Source organism: Strongylocentrotus purpuratus, unplaced genomic scaffold, assembly GCF_000002235.5.
Source record: "Strongylocentrotus purpuratus isolate Spur 01 unplaced genomic scaffold, Spur_5.0 spur5_scaffold_12, whole genome shotgun sequence".
NCBI classification, from domain to species: Eukaryota; Metazoa; Echinodermata; class Echinoidea; order Camarodonta; family Strongylocentrotidae; genus Strongylocentrotus; species Strongylocentrotus purpuratus.
Window position 1 is genome coordinate 20,252,217 of NW_022145597.1, and position 21,248 is coordinate 20,273,464.

At 39.0% G+C, this 21,248-nt stretch overlaps 1 protein-coding gene and 1 long non-coding RNA gene across 3 annotated transcripts; both read right to left on the reverse strand.

The window, feature by feature from the left end:
• Positions 1-3,934: 3,934 nt before the first annotated feature.
• On the reverse strand, positions 3,935-16,574 carry LOC105446798. 2 transcript variants are annotated; one of them, XM_030982054.1, is made up of 7 exons: positions 15,478-16,573; positions 12,876-12,981; positions 11,435-11,687; positions 9,768-9,840; positions 8,335-8,491; positions 7,060-7,158; positions 3,935-5,284 (listed from the first exon to the last, which is right to left on the reverse strand). In XM_030982054.1, the coding sequence occupies exons 1-7, from the start codon at positions 15,958-15,960 to the stop codon at positions 5,268-5,270; spliced, it is 1,188 nt and encodes a 395-aa protein (XP_030837914.1). In that variant the 5' UTR covers positions 15,961-16,573; the 3' UTR covers positions 3,935-5,267. The 2 variants fall into 2 exon arrangements, with proteins under 2 accessions (XP_030837914.1, XP_030837915.1); XM_030982055.1 differs by lacking the exon at positions 7,060-7,158 and having other exon boundaries at positions 15,478-16,574.
• On the reverse strand, positions 3,935-20,010 carry LOC115922686. The gene is made up of 2 exons (XR_004063560.1): positions 19,245-20,010; positions 3,935-4,324 (listed from the first exon to the last, which is right to left on the reverse strand). It is a non-coding gene; the product is annotated as an uncharacterized LOC115922686 (long non-coding RNA).
• Positions 20,011-21,248: the final 1,238 nt, after the last annotated feature.

Sequence of the window (21,248 nt, forward strand, 5' to 3'; positions counted from 1 at the left end):
CCCGCCATCCTAGCGCTGCATATTCATATTTGAATATATGAATATTTGCGCTGGTATGGTGTGGTTTATAGATCACAAAATGAAGGAGATGATGACGATGGTGGTGGTCAGGCTCGTACGCAGGGGGGGGGGGGGGGGGGGGGGGGGGGGGGGGGGGGGGGGGGGGGGGGGGGGGGGGGGGGGGGGGGGGGGGGGGGGTGGGGGGGGGAACCCCGCCCCCTTACCCCCCGAACTGTTTTCATGTGTGTGCTTCGTAGGACCTCCCCCCCCCCCCCCCCCCCCCCGGCTGAGTTGTTGCGAAATTTTTGGGACCAAACAAAAACAAAAATGGCAAAGATTGTTTGATCGTGCCTGCGATAAATGCTAAAAGAAATGTGGCTTAAATGCAGTGGTGATAAAGCTGATAAGTTATGTTGGTAACGACGATGATGATGATGGTGATGATGATAGAATGTATGTGGATGATCAATGATTGAGAGTGATGATGACTGGTCATAATTAAAATGACAAAGATGTAGATAATCATGTAAAATAAAGATCATGATAATTATATGTTCACTCAGGGCAATTGTTCTTTCTCTCTCACTCAATCTTTCATTCTCTCTCTCTCTCTCTCTCTCACTCAATCTTTCTTTCTCTCTATCCCACGATATCTATGTTCTCTCATCATTCCTTCATCTATACCTATCACCTTCCTCTCTCTCTCTAATTTGAATCTATCTTTCTCTTTTTGTGATATCTCTCCTATATGCTCTCTCTTCTCTTTTTGAATTTCTCCTATAATCTCTCTCTTGCTCTCGTTTCCTTTATGTTTTGCAATCTCTCTCCCATTCTCTGATTCTCTCGTCCTTAATTTCTACCACACTTTTTTCTCTCTCTCTCTCTCTCTCTTTCTCTTTCTCTCTCTCTCTCTCTCTCTCTCTCACTTTCTTCCTTTTATTCATCTATATCCCAAAGTAACACAATACCACGATTATTTGATCCATACAAGCCACAAATACAAATTTAACATATATTTTCAACATCCAACAAAATGCCTCAACATATACCTAATTTGAAATCATATACATCATAGTACCTTATTTAATACTGGCTAACATGGAAATATGACTGTAATAATAACTTTTATATTTTTGATCAATGAAATCCTGTTCAGTGATTGGTCAACATAGCATCATGTGACCAAACATAACATTGCTATGATGTAACTGTGACGTCATCCATGGTATAGTGCACTATACCATGGCACTATACCATTGATCAGGATGACGTCATATAATGTGATCGATCAAGATCAATGTGATATCGGTTGCGGTACTGTTGTCTGTGCTGCTCTCACTGCACTCAACACTACTTTAGTGACAGTAAACATATTAATATTATTATTATTTTTATGAAGGTTGGTTTGAAAAATATAAACAAATATATCATGCACTTTTTCAAGCCGCTAGTGAAATTATGGATTCTTCGGCGACAGAAATAGCACTATTTACTTTGGGGCTACTATCATTCATATGTAAAAATATGTAAATTTTCTAAAACTAGATATTCTAAGCTTTGATAATATTAATGAATTATTCATAATGCATCAATGCACCTAATAATATGGTCAAGGTACAATGGAAGAAAATATGAAGAACAGATAAACAAAGCAATTTTAACAACATATTAATTTGTATTTCAAATGAATAAAGGTTCAGTTTTAACAGCTTGTAGTAACCATTTAAATGCCAATATGTTTACAGGTAAGCTCACAAGAAGAGGTAGATACAACCGGAATCAGAGAACTTTACAACATTTTACTAACATTTAGGGTTAGGGCCTAATTGCTGATTCCATACTTTAATTTCAATTGTATCTCCCTGTGTATATTCCAGGGGAAGATACAAAGTAATCATTTCACTTTCATCTCCTACAGGTAGGTAGAATGAAAAGGTGTACGAGTACAACAATGTACAACAATGATGATTACAAGAAAACAATCAAAATAGTGGCTGAACAATGCCAAGGAACAGACACATAGAGGCAGAGCCAGGTGGGGGAGGAAGAGGCATAAATGGATAACTGTTGCACATTTACACCCCTTTTTTTTTAATAATCCTGGATCTGCCACTGATAAACATATCCTACATTAATGAATTCCTTTTTTGTTTTTTTCACTTTTGTCACAGTAATTTTAATAACTTTTCAACAATAATATTTTAATTATATTAAATCTCAATTGAAAATTGATTATACTCCTTTATGTTTGATTTCAATCGATAAATGAATTCAAATTTAATGGGATCGGGCCCCTTCCCCTTGGCCAAAAAAAAATGGTAACGTTAACTGTACCTTTTTTAAACATGAAATGAAAATGCCCCCCCCCCCACCCATTAATTAAAAATGTAGTGCTTGTTACCCCCCCCCCCCCCCCCTCGGCAGTCTCGCCTGCATAACGCAATTCAATATGATAAACCAGAATGTCAATGACGTAGCACTCATCCGCATCTCCCAACAACATATATCGTACATTTTATGTGGTACACTTTTGAACTGGTCAAAAAATAAAAATTTGATGCCCTGGAAGGGACATAATTTCATTTCATTTGCAATAAAGTACCATAAATAATCAATGAAACAAAATCTCACAATTCTGTGTAGAAGTTTTGTGTTCAAAATTTAGCTCTACCAGATAAGGCAAACCAAATCAAAATCGGTCAAGAAATGAGGGAAAAGAAGCAATTTTTGTTATTTTTGGAATAATTTGCATAAATTACCATAATTAATTAATGGTGAACAATTTCAAAATTCTGTGTAGAAGTTTAGTGTACCAAAGTTAGCTCTACGATATAAAGCAAACAAATCAAAATCGGTCGAGAAATGAAGGAGAAGAAGCCTTTTTGTGATTTCGAATAAATTGCATAAATTAGCATAGATAATGAATTTCACGATTCTGTGTAGAAATTTTAAATCCCCCTCCTAGCCCTATCATATGAAACAATCAGAATCAAAATCAGTTGAAAAATAACGAAGAAGAAGCATTTTGAAAATCTTGTGTTGATGCCACAAAGTCAAAGTTTGTTGACCTTAAATGACCTTTGACCTAAACTTAGTGACCTGAAATTCTACTCACATGATTGGGGAGACTTGATAACCCTATAGTCCAAGTTTCATTGACTAAGAACTTATACTTTTAAAAATATCAAAAATTCAAAAACTTAACCTTAGGTTAAGTTTTCAATGATGATGCTACAACATAGTCCAAGTCTGTTGACCTGAAATGACCTTTGACCTTGACTTTGTGATCTGAAATTCTACTCACATATGGGGGATACTTGATTACCCTAAAGTCAAAGTTTCATTGACTAAGAACTTATACTTTAAAAATCATATCAAAAATTCAAAAACTTAACCTTAGGTTAGTTTTTGATGTTGACACCGTCGCCGTCGCCGCGCCGCCACACCGGAAAACGGCGCCTATGTCTCGCTTTTTGCTACGCAGGCGAGACAAAAATGGGTGTTCCCCCGCTTATTTGCCGCTAAATATTTTCTCAAGATTTCGACCACCCCCTTCATACTTGGACAGTAAGTACCACAGATATTAAACATAAATAAATTATGTACAAACTGGTGTATTTTGTAAACTAATATGGTATTGGTAAAGAAGTGAGATTCTGAATACCATTAAGCATTGTCACATACCCGTACTTCTATTGAATGTAGCAGGGGTGATAGTGAGCACTAAAAAAAAAAAAGGTTTTTTGTTTCCCTTCAACCACGCCCCCCTTGAGTAAAAAAAGAGAAGAGGATTCGCGGGGAAAAAATGGCATCTAACAACATTCCCCCCCTTTCGAGAAAAAAAAATGGGGAAAAAATAGAGCAAAATAGGGAAGATTAGAGAAAATAACGAGGAAATCAGTAAAATCAGGATAAAAGAGGGAAGAAGAAAAAAATCAGGAAAAAATCGGGAAAAATAAAAAAAATCGGGAAACCGATTTAAATCGGGTTTTTATCAGGCCTGATGTAGGAGCTTCGGCTTGCTGGCTTGAAACATGGGAATAGCGACTTGCAGTGATGTTGCATGTACATACTGTAGGAAGATCTGTGGGTTATTTGTGATCTCATTTACTATTTCATTTAGTTCTCAGAGTTCCTGGCTTTCACTACGCTCACTAACAGTGCCACCAGTGGATGTCCATGACAAGGTACTGATTTCGAATCAACATCTGCCGCGATAGCACAACTTGCGTTCTCTTTTGTTTCACTGCTGGTCAATGCATAGTGCCCGAGACTGCTTTCTGAGCGATGTCCATACACACTCATGATCTCCCTATCTCAGAACCTTGCATTTTGTAGGGTACTGATGCTGGTTGCCCTTAGGTAAAGGTTAGTGTAAGCCTTGGTACCTGCACGGGATGAAATTGTTTTCATCTTGTCTCCGATGGTGTTTTTCCCTAGGGGTGCATTACAGTACCATTGTTGATCAGAAGATGGATTTAATTTCAACTCACGCTTGGTCTGTGCATTTGCCGGTTTCTGCCAAAACCACTTACATTGGGGTTCAATTTATCTTTGTAGCGTAAGAAGGAGGCAACAGGACATCGTGGACCATTTGTTGGAGTCATGACACCACCTTGGCTTCTCTCTAGTTTATCAAGACCTAGATCTAGGCCTACACGGTTGTTTTTAGTGAGTGTATCTTTCAGAGTTACGGAGCATTTTCCCCCTTCATCACAAATGTCAAAGCTGTCGAGTGTCATTTCACGCAAATTCACCCTCCCAGGGTTGCAAAAGTACAACATAACATCAAGAAAGACCTTGTCCTGAAGACCTTGAGGATCATCCAAATCAAGCGAACCTTGGATTTTGTCCATGTCTTCTTGTGAGATAGTTGGTTTGTGATTCCCAACTCTGTGTCCTTTAAACAAAAAAAATTGCTTGAAAAGTGTCTTCGAATTTGTAAAGTCTTCATGCTTAACAATGTCCACATTTTTAGAAATGAGGAAAAAACGCTGAAGTCCGTATCTAATAGATAACATTGACTTTTTGGTGTATAGTGAACCGTTCTTCCGTCTAGCACCAGCGTAGAACCTTTGGAGTACCTTGTCCAGCTCCGAATTTGGCAGTTGGTTTACACTATCGAGGTCTGTGTTGATAATTTTCAGGTAGTCTTTGAAAATTCTAACAGAGAATTTCACAGAATTTTAGTGTTCTTGCTGCACTCAGAATCAATCAAGTCTTGTGATTGATCATCATCAAGAAGTTCAACTCTAGGGATAGTCGCTTCAGCCATTTCTGCCTCCTTTGGAAATAAAAAAAAGATAAGAAATTAAAAAAATCAGAGATTACGCAGGAGGTGTGGTGCAAGGCAATTAACTTGCTGATAACACTGAAATTGTTTTGGATATTCAATGGTCATCATAGCACCCACGTCGCCAAACTCACTTTTTCACCCAATTTCCCCTCTCATCATCTCATCTCCTTTGTTTGTCAGCGGATTTTGTTCAAACAATGAGGTTTTAAGTAAAATGGTCATATCGAAGTACAATTGTATTAAATGATGATCTATTTCTCATTTTATCAAACATTTCATGTTCAGTTGACTCCGAAAACTACCCTCAGATTATTTCCAGACATATCTGGACGCATGGCTACATATTCATGACATTTAATATGCATAGTCATGAGACCTGCACGGAGCTGGTGCCTAACTGTGCTCATGACTTACTTTTGAACAATGGAAATGAATGGGGTGTTTTACAGAAATTGAAAGCAGCTATTCTACGAGAAACGCGACTTACACGGCCATCTCACAGACTCGCGCATGCGTAATTGATACAAAATTACGTAAACGAGCCAGGCCTGGCATGAACACGCACACAGAGGCATGAGCTCGAGGCGGCACTGTATGATACTGCTTGCAGACGATATTCACGATTATTATCTATATAAGGCTTCCAAGTGGTACAATAGATCAGTATATTCAATATCTTTAGTGCAGTACCCGGATGACCGACCAATATTATTTTCCTATTGCCCAGTCATCCGGGAACTTCAACTATTGATATTGATATCATATCGATATCACACGAAAACAAAGCCATATTTACCGAGGTAAGTCAAATTTGGTTAATTCGCTAGTCAGACTAATAAATAATAATATTGTATGACTTTGTTTTTGTGTGCTACAAAAATATGTTGCTCTCGCTAACCGGCTGATCTTTGGAAATGCCAGGCCTTCAACACCTCTACAGCTGGAAAAACTTTCCAGTCAACCCGACAGAAGCAGATTGTCAAATTCAACAAACTTCTAGCTAACAGCCAGAAATCAACCAACTAGACTACACCAACCCGCACCAAGGACACCGTCCACTCACGGAAACCAAATCCGTTTCCAAGTCACCCAAGCCCTATCCACAGCTAAGCCACCACAACCCAACATTAGCAAACCAGAACGAGCCGCTATCAAAGATCTACGCAGCAACCCGTCAATACACATTCTACAGGCAGACAAGGGCGACGCTACAGTAGTTCTGAACAAAGGGGACTCCAACAATAAGATCGGTGCACTCTCCTCGAGACTTACAAACAACTAAAGAAAGATCCCACACTAGCAACGGAAAGGAAACTCAACAAGCGACTCCTCTCTCTTCACAGAACAGTCATATCCAAGCCACTCTACTTCAAACTTCGCTCATCTTCAGCTACCTGCCCCATCCTGTTTGGCCAGCCAAAGATACACAAACCTACCATTCCACTTCGCCCCATCATTTCAACCCAAGGATCTCCTTGCTATGACACAGCCAAACACCTGACCTCGATTCTCCAACCACTCGTAGGACAATCGCAGCACCACATCAATAACTCCAAGCATTTCTCTGGCTCTAATATGTCGATGACACATTCGTCATCTGACCACATAGCAGACATGACTTAGACCACTACGTATTCACCATGCACAATGCCTGGAGTTCCTGTAAATACATGCGCAGCTAAGGTGAGCACGAACGTTACTGCAGAACATCCTTAAGAAAAAATTACATGTAGAACATAATTTTCCAACATTTGAATATTTACTTTTGATCCGATACATGGTCCACCTTTGCCTTGGAGCTCTGTCGCTGTTGGTTTGCTGGGTTGATCTTGGACTTTCAGCCTCCAATCTTGGATGTCCACCTGAAAAGATAGAGAAATAAAATATCAATTATTTACCTCTAAAACGAATGGAAAAAAAGTGGAGATTGTCTGCGAGTGCTTAATAACTGAACTATCTGAAGTAACTATCTGAAAGGAAGAGAAATAAAATATCACTTATTTACATTTTAAAGAAATGGAAATAAAGTGGAGATTGTGCACTGCACACAACAACAGGGATAAATTGTCATGAAAAAATATATACACACCGTGTACATTTATAAGAAAAGAAACTACAACTAACATCATTATTGCTGTGATGAGTTCATGACTCAACTGTGGTGGTTCCATTTAGTATCATTCACATCAAGTATAACATGGTAAACTGCCGCATAAAACTGCTTTGGTAAAATAAAAAAACATAGTTGCATTTCAGATTAATGTATCATATACCACACAGCTATTAAACAAGTACCGATAGGTACCGTAATTAACGGTGTATAAACCGCACTTTTTTTGTCGCCGAATTTTTTTTTTTTTTTTTTTAGTTTCGATTTATGCCCCTCCACCTGGCGCTATGCCTGACAATGTCTCCCAGCTCAGTAATCGGTGTGTTGACTCACCACTCGGAAACTAGAACAACACTCAAATTTGTCTGTCATCTTGGTTTGAAAGTAAATCTTTCTGATAGATCTCAATATGTAGTTTATAATAATAATTCCTCCAATTTTTCTTCTATAACACGGCGTTCCACAAGGTTCTATCCTAGGTCCTCTACTGTTTTTTAAATTTACATTAATGATCTTACACATTCAGCTGCACCTCGCAGTTAAATGAAAGGCCTTCCCGCTTGGGTTTTTAACATGGACCTGGCTTTTTTAATTACGGTACACTTTTTAGGGGCCTCTGAAGAGAGCAGCTATTCTTGATACAACCCCCTGCTATTGATTTACAACTTAATTGGCTTTACTTTGCCATGGCATCTTTCTTAAGGCAGTTTACAACGTCAGTAATTCAACATTTGCTCCAGGCATTAATCCATCGCAGCCTCACAGGTGTAGGGTCAGATTCATGATTTTAGCAAGTTTTTAGGTAAGGTTTTTCAGAGTTATTGTTCTGTATGGTGCTGGTTCTAGGGTCTAGCCAGACATTCAGTTTGTGTGAGAACGTTCGGCAGGAGCATGTATTGTACAACCATGTGTTTATGAGAGGCTTTACCTGGTGTCAAATGCACATGTGCATAATCATCATCTTGACATTCATCTTCCAAGTATTCTTCCTTCACATATAGGGTCTGGTAATCTTCTTCTTCAAACTCGTCAATCATCTCTTCCTTGATTCTTCTCAGGATGGGTGAGTTGTTTTGTTCTCCTTCCTAAATGGTACAAAGTTAACAGATTGGTCTAATTTTAAAACTAGATGGAACTTCGACTGCGGGCAGTCGAAATTGATGCCTCCGCCATAGAGCAATTGTACAAACCAAACAGAAACAATGTTTAAATTCAAGTTTGATTGTAATCCATCTGTCGGTTTTAATGATAATGCATGCACAAGCTAATTATGGGCATCCTTAATGAGCCCCATGACCTTTGACCTGATGACCCTAAAACCTAATTATGTCTTGAGTTTGATAGTAATCTGTATATTGGTTCTCATGATAATGCGATCGCAAGCTATTTGGTACATGAGCCCGTGATCTTTGATCTTGTGACCCCAAAATCTAATCAGTTCATTGGCTCTGCAAGATACATACATGACCCAGTTTGGTAGGAATCCATCAATCGGTTCCTGAGATAATGCGATCACAGCTATTTTTGCATATAAAATCAGCCATGTGCCTTTGACCTTCCAACTCGTGACCCCAAATCTAATCAGCTCATGGGCTCTGCAAGATACATACATGACCTGAGTTTGGCTGTAATCCTTTAATTGGTTCTTAAGATGCGATCACAAGCCATTTTTGCATACATAATAAGCCCCGAGTCCCTTGACCTTTGACCTTGTGACCCCAAAATCTAATCAGTTCATTGGCAGTTTAAGATACATACATGATTTAAGTTTGGCGGAAACAATCAATCGGTTCTTGAGATAATGCGATCACGAGAACGGGACGTACGGAAGGAGGGACGGACGGAAACCCGAAACAAAATGCCTCCGGCTACTTTGTAGCGGCATAAAAAGGCTCCCACTGCTGTGCATTGCTGTGATATTTCTTTCTTTTTTAATTCTTTTCATACTATTTCAGTAGAAATTCTTAGAAATTATATCCTATGAAAAAGGCGACCCTTGAAATGATCCCCCATTTCAAATATGACTAGAAATAGTTGACAACTTGGACCACATTCTGATGCCACATATAGTATTTTCGTAGTCCCTGTACCCATATCTGTCCATTTTTTATTCATGTAAATTGTTTGTGATATTCATCAAGATAAAGTAAATTTTGATTCGAAAATGATTTTAATTCATGCTTGTTCCCGATACAACCAACCATTCAGGTTTTTATTTCTAGACAGCTTATTTTGCAATAAAGTAAAGTAATGAGTGCTCAATATGATATTTAATTGAATTAATATAAATTTTCATACATTTCATCGGTTTACCCGCATATTGTGCATTACAATGTATCTTTCAGCAGTACAAACTAATACCTGAGATTCAGCCACAGTGGTTTCCTCCTCAAAGCCTCTATACCCTGCTACAATGGTTGACAAATCAATATGTCTGCAAAGAAAATAAAGAAGTAGAAGCTTGTAAGATACCTCAAATATTACATGCAATTCTAGCACATTTCTTATATGTACCCATCAAATCTTGTGTCAACGTGTACAATCTTTTAATGTTTATGTTTCAAGTCTTGGTAAAAAGAATGAAACTAATACTGTTCAAGATTATGTACCGTAAATCTCAGTGTATTATCAATTGAACTAAGATATCAAACCTGAATGGTTGCAAAGTTATCCACAGACTCACTACCGTAAATCTCTTTGTATAACACGCACCTATGTATGAGACGCACCCCTATTTTGGGGCCAAGGAGAAAAAAAAAACCATGTGTGGAAGGACCTTCATTTAACTGTGAGGTGCAGTTGAAGGCGCCGATTTGTGCTTGTGAACTTGTCACAACTAATGGTAACAATGTCATTTTTAGAAGAATGTGTAAGATCTTCATGTAAATTAAAAACAGTAGAGGACCTAGGATAGAACCTTGTGGTACGCTGTTGTAATAGAAGAAAATTGGAGGAATTATTATTACGCAGAATTACCCGTAACAAACTAACCTTTCATCAAATAAATGATCTGGGAATGATCACAGGGATGAATGAGCAATTAAAATAAGCTTTTTATCAAAGAGATTGCTGAGGGGGGCGGGGCATTGGCAGATTTGCCGTTCTGACTGGGCTGTGCCGTTCGGAAGCCACCAAACCTGTACCCAATTTTAAGGCATTTTTGCGGAAAAGGGTACCTATTATCAGGGGGGGGGGGGGCTATCCACAAAACAAATGTTACCTTGGCGACACAATATTGGCATCCAGTCTAACAGGCGCGGATCCAGGATTTCTTAGGGGAGGGGGCCCAACTTTTTTTTTTTTGCTCCCGAAAATTTGAAAAACGCGCCGGCCAAAAATTCGCTCAGTGGTGGGGGGGGGGGGGGGGGGGGGGGGGGGGGGGGGGGGGGGGGGGGGGGGGGGGGGGGGGGGGTAGTGAGCAGTTTTTTCTTTTTTTTGGATCCTCAAAAAAATTTCAATTTGCACCCCCCCCCCCTTGAGCGCCAGGGTGGGGGGGCCCAACCCCCCAAAAGGTAAAAATCACGTGATTTTACATGATTTTTTTCTCAAGGGGGGGGGGCCGGGCCCCCCGGCCCCCCCCCCCCTGGATCCGCCACTGCAGTCTAAACAGTAAAATTACAAAAACATATCCCATGTTAAAGATACTATGTCCCTTTTGCAGCCAACATCAAATTCTGTAGAATTTTGGAGGGATTATGAATATGTCATGTATGTCCTATCTGTGAATAAGTGTGAAATGTAAACATAAGCAGTGTCCTAGTATCCAAATTATGCAAGGAGATCCGTTTTACCTTCTAGACCTTCTAGACACCATTGAGTGCCAGGTGGAGGGGCATAAATCGACCTTATTTTTTTTGTTTTGTAATGTGTATAAGACGCGACCCCGACTTTCAATTTTTTTTTGTTGCGGCAAAAAAGTGCGTCTTATACACAGAGATTTACAATAGTGAGTCTGTGGTTAACTTTGCAACCATTCACGTTTGATATCTTAGTTCAATTGATATTAAACCGACTCCTAAAATACGTACAAATCAGAAGGTTCACTGGAATCCATGAACTCATCCTCTTGCCCTGCAGGGGTGTCCTGCGAAGACCAACCAAGACCATCCTGTTCCAATTCACCGTCATCACCACATGATGGTTTATCAAGATCTTGTGTAGAAGAGGTAGAAGCAGCCTGAGTGGAGTGAGTAGGTGGCTGCTTCTCCCACTGAGTGGAGGCATCCTTGGATTGTACTAGCTTTCTCAGTAATTCAATCCAAGTCAGGTCCGTCATCGTACCTACCATTGAAATGTTTACAAAATGAAAGAATTTGTTTACTTTTCATTATTTGAACTTTGACATTTTTGAACCAGGCACATGCATCAGCTACAGTACTGTAACGAACCAGTTCGCCACAATTAGTTATCTTGCAGAAAACGTAGAGGGCGTAGTAAGCTTTTGTGGCGTAAGAGCTCAGAGCGCGATTACGGACGCACCATGCGTAAAGCAGCTCTCGGAGACTATAAATAGCGATGTTTTATGGTGATTTCGTCACTTCGACGCTGGCTCTCGTCGTGGTCAGATAGGGAACTGTCCGCTCCACTTGATCCAACCGAGCTAAAATAAGGAAAAGGATTGGAAGTGAGAAAGAGAGTTCCTACAAAAGGAAATCCCTGAGTTTTACTACTCCAGTGATTATTTCAGGTAATCGGTGTCGGTGTTAATTATGATAAAGTGTTTGAGAAGTTGACTTATGTTTCTTTGTTATTAAAGTATGGAAATCACATACAGTTAAACAATCCATGGTTTCATAACGTGTAATTTGTTGAGTCCCCATAGACTGACTTAATATAACCATCTCATAGAGAATACATGTCCAACTATCCAAAACACCCTCATCTCCTAAATATATACTTTGGGAAAATGGAGCCACGTCCAGGCCTCTAAACTACAAGCCAAATAGAAACCGCTCGCATCAGTCAGGATGGCAAACTCTTCGTCAAGATGACGCTGATAGACGCAAGGGACAGGCCAGCCCTCCAGCATCCAGGACCCATTCTAAGATGGAGGGCCGTTACATTACTTACATTATTTGTATCACTTCTCACACCCACCCAGGTGCACACATGTCTAACAGGGTACCCATTAGCACATGAATGTTATTGTAATTGGGTAAGCATAGACATGCCTGTAAAATGGTAATTGCCTGAAATTGCAAATAGTTAGAAATTGAGGGCAGCCCTTGAATCCCAATTCATACTATTCCAACAAACTATACAGTCTTCTAGCAATTCTAATGTTTAATATGATACAGAATGGTTTAAAAAATGCTTAACAATGCCATCAGCAGAGAAAATGATTGTTGATTGTGTCTTCGACTCTAAGCCCACTACTAAATGCACAAGAAAAACACAATTTCATCCCAATCAATGACCAATTGACAATAAATGTATAGATTTCAAGATAAAAAAAAAGGAGATTCATACCTTCGTTGACACCTGTATTTGATTTTGAAGTGACACTGGTGTTCTGCTGCATTGTTTGTAGATGGGTTGCCTTGTCACTTGAAGAAGCAGTCACACTTGGAGACTTCTTGGAAGGAAAAGATAATATAGTATTAATGACTGCTTTGAGAGACATATTGTTTTTATACGCTCAAGGGGAGGTTAAAATCGAGCTATTGCCCAAGGCTTGCTGAAGGCAATAGCTCGATTGTAACCTTCCGTGGGGCGAGTTAGCCCAGATTCAAATTTCTGGCTAGCTGACTCTAGCGATATCGATATCAAAGATTCGGATCGGACGGCCTAGGGCCCGACACCTTTTCTTTCGTCTCATTTTCTTTCTTTTCCTTCCTTTCCTTTCCTTTCCTTTTGCTTTATTCAGTACTCATTTATTTGTTCACCGTTGTCAAAGAAAATGAATCTATGGCCATAACCTTCTTGTGCTACACAGTAAATATGAGTACAGCCATCATCCTCACATACGTGCAATATCTTGAATAATTTTAGTTCCAACTAAATATGTTGCTATATATTCCTCTTTCTGGGTGCATATTAATGCTTTCTTTTGACCCCGCACAGTGTGTCTCTAAACTTGATGATTTATAAAACCCATAAACTTTGCCCAGAATCAACCCTTCTCAATTTTAGATTTGCCTCCATAGGCATATCATCTTCAAGAAAAACTTAGGATGGAACTGGGTCAACCACTGTTATTTCTTATTATATCCCGCATACTAAGAATCTTGCAATCTGATTGGGCTAAACGAGCTAGGTCACATGATAAAAGATAGATAAGTACTATCTACCTGCGATAGGACTTTTGTAAGGGAATTTTTTGCTGCTGCCCCACTTGCGATTGAATACGCGTAGCAAAATTAGGATACGCAAAATGTCAATGTCAATGTCAAATGAGCGCGCATCGACTTTGTTACAATAGGCGGTGTCACACAGAGGCCAAAAATCTGGATTTTAATTATCTGGATTTTAGTTATCCTCTTAATATGCTGTCTGTCATCAATTATCCCTTAAAAAAAAATCCTCATATAAAATTATGAAGCAAGATAATTCTCTCTTGAAAGGATTTTTCAAGGGTTTTTTTAGAGGAATTTTTCTGTCTGACACCAATGTTGAAATCATCCCCTTTAAGGTCAGTGTAAAGTCAACGCGCTATCAATGACCTGCGCACAATTATAATAGTGCGCATTTAATGAGTGTTACTTTGTGATGTCACAATGCTTATCTACCTAAACAGCGCGTGCGCAATGGCCCATCAAGAATCCGGATTTTAGTTATCCGGATTATTTGTGGCCTGTCTGTCACAGTTGTCACCGACATAAATGAAAAAAATAGATTTCTAAAATCTGGTTTATTCAAGATGGGTCGGGATTTTTCTGTGTGACACTGCCTATAGTATGCATGTTGCGCTTTGTAAAATCTAGCTGAAGCTAAACTGTTTGCAGAATCAGTTCTTTTAATTATGTAAAATTCACTTTAAATAGACCTTACTGCCGATGTGGGATATAAAACAAATATTAACCTCCTTTACTCGGGTAATGGATACAAACTATCATCACCTCAGTGATCTCTGGGCTACCATCATCCCTCGCCTTGCGGCTCGGGATGATAGTAGCCCCCCCCCCCCCCCCCCCCCGATCACCTCAGCGATGATAATATAGTATTAGTATAATATAGAAATAGTTGTTTTTATACGCTCAAGGGACTGCAAGCCTATTTGTTAAAAATGTTTACAATTACAGTGCAGTTGTTAAAGCTTGTACCTGCTGACTGCTTGTAGTGATGTTGCATGTGCGTAGGAAGTTCTCTGGGTTATTTGTCATCTCATTCAAAATTTCATTTAGTTCCCGCAGTTCCTGGCTTTCACTACGCTGACCACCAGTAGATGTCGATGTCGATGGTACTGATTTTGGATCAACAGCTGCCGCGATACCATGACTTATGTTTGATGACGATGGTACTGATTTTGGATCAACAGCTGCCGCAATAGCCCGACTCATGTTTTCTTTTGCTGTACTGCTGGTTATACTAGCATAATGCTTGAGACTGCTTTCCGCCTTTTTTCCGGACACTCATGATCTCTCTGTCTCGGAACCCAGCATTTTGTAGGGTACTGATGCTGGTTACCCTTAGGCAATGGTTGGTGTAAGCCTTGGTACCTGCACGAGATGAAATTGTTTTCATCTTGTCTCCGAAGCTGTTTTTCCCTAGGGGTGCATTACAGTACCATTGTTGATCAGAAGATGGATTTAATTTCAAGTCACGCTTGGTCTGTGCATTTGCCGGTCTCTCGCCAAAACCACTTACATTGGGGGTTCAATTTATCTTTGTAGCGTAAGAAGGAGGCAACAGGACATCGTGGACCATTAGTTGGAATCATGACACCACCTTGGCTTTTCTCTAGTTTATCAAGAACTAGATCTAGGCCTACACGGTTGTTTTTTGTGAGTGTATCTTTCAGAGTTATGTAGCATTTTTCCCCTTCATCACAAATGTCAAAGCTGTCGAGTGTCATTTCACGCAAATTCTCTCTACCCCGATTGCAAAAGTACAACATTACGTCCATAAATACCTTGTCCTGAAGACCCACAGGATCATTCAAATCAAGCGAACTTTGGATTTTGTCCATGTCTTCTGCTGAGATAGCTGGTTTGTGAGTTACAACTCCCTTTCCTTCCTTAAGCATCGCTGAAAAACACTTAAAAACTCTCGTCGAGTTGGAAAAATCTTCATGCTTGATGATATCTACCTTGTTACAATTGAGGAAATGACGCTGAAGTCCGAATCTAATAGCTAACATTGACTTCTTCATGTAATAAGATCCGTTCTTCCGTCTAGCACCAGCATAAAACTTTTGGAGTACATTGTCCAGCTCCGAATTTGAAAGTTTGTTTACGCTATCGAGGTCTGTGTTGATAACTTGCAGGAAGTCTTCGAATATTTTCATGGAGTATTTCACAGAATTTTTGGTGTTCGGGCTGTCAGCAGAATTAATCAAGTCTTGCATTTTATCATCATCAAGAAGTTGAAATCTTGGGAGAGTTTCTTCAGCCATTTTTGCCTTGTTTGGAATTCACGCGCGGTGGTCTAGTCTGCGCTGCATTAAAAATTGGTAAATTAAGCGACCAATTCTTCGCACACGTATGTATGGTATCCGCGATCGCTCAAACCAGTTTTTAACACTGAACCAATGGGTATTTCAGCAAGACTGAACTCTTTTCCCCGGTAACTGGAATTTTACCCTCGAACTATCACATGGGTTTGGCATTTTTCGTTTATTTACGGGAATGGCTAAAACCATGACTGCAAGCCTCGGGCAATAGCTCGATTGTAAATAAAAACGACTCTCTCAAAGCAGTCATTAATACTACTAACTGTTAGATCTAGGTCTATAGCCTAGAGGTATTACCCTCGTAGTCGTTTAATATTTGCTTAAACTATAGGCGGTGTCACACAGAGGCCACTCAACAATATTTAAAAACAAATGTTCTTCCTTGGGGCCCAGATTATTAAATGAAGAACGAGGTGAATATATCGAAGAAAAAAATAATTAATGAGATTCTATACTCTTAAGCATAAATTATTATCATTAATGATAATGAAGCTGCGGTTGATCGTGATGATGGCAAAGATTATTGGATCGTGATGATGAGCCTGCGATAAATGCTATAAGAAATGTGGCTTGCAGTGGTGATAAAGCTGATAATTATGTTGGTAACGACGACGAGATGATGATGATGATGATGATGATAAAATGTACATGTGGATGATCATGATGATGACTGGTCATATAAGAATGACAAAGATGTAGATAATCGTGAAATAAAGATCATGATAATTATGTTCACCCAGGGCAATGGTTCTTTCTCTCTTTGCGATATCTCTCTCATGCTCTCGATCTCTTTTCTCTTCCTAAATTTCTCCTATAAACACTCTCGCTCTCTCTTGTTTTCTTTTTTTTTGCAATTCTCTCCTATTATCTGATTCTCTCGCCCTTAATTTCAACCACCCCTGTCTCTCTCTCTCTCTCTCTCTCTCTCTCTCCTCTCTTTGATTTATGTATAATCTATATCCCAAAGTAACACAATACCCCAATTATTACATGTAGATAAGCGTCAAATAGTTAAAACAAATTTAACATATATTTTCAACATCCGACAAAATGCCTCAACATATACCAACTTTTGAAATAAAAATGCACCTTATTCAATACTGGCTAACATTGAAATATGAATGTAATAATAATTTCTATGTAAATACTCATTGTAAAGCGTACAAAATTAAAATTAAAAAATAATAAATATGAAAAAAATATTGATAAATGATTAAATATTTGGCAACATATTGATAGTTTTTAGTAGGCAAGATGTGGAATGGCAAACCAGGGGCTCATGTAATTGATTACAGGAGATGTAAACATTTGGAATCTGGGAAATTTTACAAAATATCCGTAATCATTATTAACTATATACATGTATCAGGTTTTATCCTTCCAGATTCTGTTTCCCATTCTAACTCGATTACATCACTGATATGTGCTCCTGCCATGCCCATGCCACACTCCTCTAACCAATACTGTGTTATGTGTGACATGCTGACTATAACAAGATCATCAAAAGTCTCTTTTTTTAACAACGCAATTTAACAACATATTAATTTGTATTACAAATTAATAAAGGGTTCAGTGTTTACACCTTGTAGTAGCCATTTAAATGCCAATAAGTTTACAGGTAAGCTCACAAGAAGAGGTAGATACAACCGGAATCAGAGAACTTTACAACATTTTACTAACATTTAGGGTTAGGGCCTAATTGTTGATTCCATACTTTAATTTCAATTGTATCTCCCTGTGTATATTCCAGGGGAAGATACAAAGTAATCATTTTACTTTCATCTCCTACAGGTAGGTAAACTCTAGAATGAAAAGGTGTACGAGTACAACAATGTACAACAATGATGATTACAAGAAAACAATCAAAATAGTGGCTGAACAATGCCAAGGAACAGACACATAGAGGCAGAGCCAGGTGGGGGAGGAAGAGGCATAAATGGATAACTGTTGCACATTTACACCCCTTTCTTCTTTTAATAATCCTGGATCTGCCACTGATAAACATATCCTACATTAATGAATTCCTTTTTTGTTTTTTTTCACTTTTGTCACAGTAATTTTAATAACTTTTCAACAATAATATTTTAATTATATTAAATCTCAATTGAAAATTGATAATACTCCTTTATGTTTTGATTTCAATCGATAAAGTGAATTCAAATTTAATGGGATCGGGCCCCTTCCCCTTACCCAAAATAAAAATGGTAACGTTAACTGTACCTTTTTTAAACATGAAATGAAAATGCCCCCCCCCCCCACCCATTAATTAAAAATGTAGTGCTTGTTACCCCCCCCCCCCCCCCTTATTTATTTACTGGATGGCTGATTAGCCGCTTAATATTTAGTCACGATTTGGAAAAAGAAAAAAAATATCAGGAATTAGGCAAAAAATAAATTTTAAAAATGGGTGCTCCCCCGCTTATTTGCCGCTAAATATTTTCTCAAGATTTCGACCACCCCCTTCATACTTGGACAGTAAGTACCACAGATATTAAACATAAATAAATTATGTACAAACTGGTGTATTTTGTAAACTATTATGGTATTGGTAAAGAAGTGAGATTCTGAATACCATTAAGCATTGTCACATACCCGTACTTCTAATGAATGTAGCAGGGGTGATAGTGAGCACTAAAAAAAAAAAAAGGTTTTTTGTTTTCCCTTCAACCCCGCCCCCCTTGAGTAAAAAAAGAGAAGAGGATTCGCGGGGAAAAAATGGCATCTAAACAACATTCCCCCCCTTTCGAGAAAAAAAAAATGGGGAAAAAATAGAGCAAAATAGGGAAGATTAGAGAAAATAACGAGGAAATCAGTAAAATCAGGATAAAAGAGGGAAGAAGAAAAAAATCAGGAAAAAATCGGGAAAAATAAAAAAAATCGGGAAACCGATTTAAATCGGGTTTTTATCAGGCCTGATGTAGGAGCTTCGGCTTGCTGGCTTGAAACATGGGAATAGCGACTTGCAGTGATGTTGCATGTACGTACTGTAGGAAAATCTGTGGGTTATTTGTGATCTCATTTACTATTTCATTTAGTTCTCAGAGTTCCTGGCTTTCACTACGCTCACTAACAGTGCCACCAGTGGATGTCCATGACAAGGTACTGATTTCGAATCAACATCTGCCGCGATAGCACAACTTGTGTTCTCTTTTGTTTCACTGCTGGTCAATGCATAGTGCCCGAGACTGCTTTCTGAGCGATGTCCATACACACTCATGATCTCGAACCTTGCATTTTGTAGGGTACTGATGCTGGTTGCCCTTAGGTACAGGTTAGTGTAAGCCTTGGTACCTGCACGGGATGAAATTGTTTTCATCTTGTCTCCGATGGTGTTTTTCCCTAGGGGTGCATTACAGTACCATTGTTGATCAGAAGATGGATTTAATTTGAACTCACGCTTGGTCTGTGCATTTGCCGGTTTCTGCCAAAACCACTTACATTGGGGGTTCAATTTATCTTTGTAGCGTAAGAAGGAGGCAACAGGACATCGTGGACCATTTGTTGGAGTCATGACACCAACTTGGCTTTTCTCTAGTTTATCAAGACCTAGATCTAGGCCTACACGGTTGTTTTTAGTGAGTGTATCTTTCAGAGTTACGGAGCATTTTCCCCCTTCATCACAAATGTCAAAGCTGTCGAGTGTCATTTCACGCAAATTCACCCTCCCAGGGTTGCAAAAGTACAACATAACATCAAGAAAGACCTTGTCCTGAAGACCTTGAGGATCATCCAAATCAAGCGAACCTTGGATTTTGTCCATGTCTTCTTGTGAGATAGTTGGTTTGTGATTCCCAACTCTGTGTCCTTTAAACAAAAAAAATTGCTTGAAAAGTGTCTTCGAATTTGTAAAGTCTTCATGCTTAACAATGTCCACATTTTTAGAAATGAGGAAAAAACGCTGAAGTCCGTATCTAATAGATAACATTGACTTTTTGGTGTATAGTGAACCGTTCTTCCGTCTAGCACCAGCGTAGAACTTTGGAGTACCTTGTCCAGCTCCGAATTTGGCAGTTGGTTACACTATCGAGGTCTGTGTTGATAATTTTCTTGTAGTCTTTGAAAATTCTAACAAGAGAATTTCACAGAATTTTTAGTGTTCTTGCTGCACTCAGAATCAATCAAGTCTTGTGATTGATCATCATCAAGAAGTTCAACTCTAGGGATAGTCGCTTCAGCCATTTCTGCCTCCTTTGAAATAAAAAAAAGATAAGAAATTAAAAAATCAGAGATTACGCAGGTGGTGTGGTGCAAGGCAATTAACTTGCTGATAACACTGAAATTGTTTTGGATATTCAATGGTCATCATAGCACCCACGTCGCCAAACTCACTTTTTCACCCAAATTTCCCCCTCTCATATCTCCTTTGTTTGTCAGCAGATTTTGTTCAAACAATGAGGTTTTAAGTAAAATGGTCATATCGAAGTACAATTGTATTAAATGATGATCTATTTCTCATTTTATCAAACATTTCATGTTCAGTTGACTCCGAAAACTACCCTCAGATTATTTCCAGACATATCTGGACGCATGGCTACATATTCATGACATTTAATATGCATAATCATAAGACCTTTACGGAGCTGGTGCCTAAATTTTTGCTGTGCTCATGACTTACTTTCGGAGCTACAATGGAAAATGAATGGGTGTTTTACAGAAATTGAAAGCAGCTATCCTACGAGAAACGCGACTTACACGGCCATCTCACAGACTCGCGCATGCGTATTGATACAAAATTACGTAAACAAGCCAGGCCTGGCATGAACACGCACACAGAGGCATGAGCTCGAGGCGGCACTGTATGATACTGCTTGCAGACGATATTCACGATTATTATCTATATAAGGCTTCCAAGTGGTACAATAGATCAGTATATTCAATATCTTTAGTGCAGTACCCGGATGACCGACCAATATTATTTTCCTATTGCCCAGTCATCCGGGAACTTCAACTATTGATATTGATACCATATCGATATCACACGAAAACAAAGCCATATTTACCGAGGTAAGTCAAATTTGGTTAATTCACTAGTCAGACTAATAAAGATAATAATAATATTGTATGACTTTGTTTTTGTGTGCTACAAAAATATGTTGCTCTCGCTAACCGGCTGATCTTTGGAAATGCCAGGCCTTCAACACCTCTACAGCTGGAAAAACTTTCCAGTCAACCCGACAGAAGCAGATTGTCAAATTCAACAAACTTCTAGCTAACAGCCAGAAATCAACCAA

Bases quoted from the DNA above. Each gene is read 5' to 3' on its own strand.
- LOC105446798 (XM_030982054.1), bottom strand. From the start codon at position 15,960: ATGGCTGAAGAAACTCTCCCAAGATTTCAACTTCTTGATGATGATAAA. The intron at 11,688-12,875 runs GTATGAATCTCC...TTTCAATGGTAG, and splicing joins AAATACAGGTGTCAACGAAG to GTACGATGACGGACCTGACT. The intron at 8,492-9,767 runs GTATTAGTTTGT...TGTACCATTTAG, and splicing joins CCACTGTGGCTGAATCTCAG to GAAGGAGAACAAAACAACTC.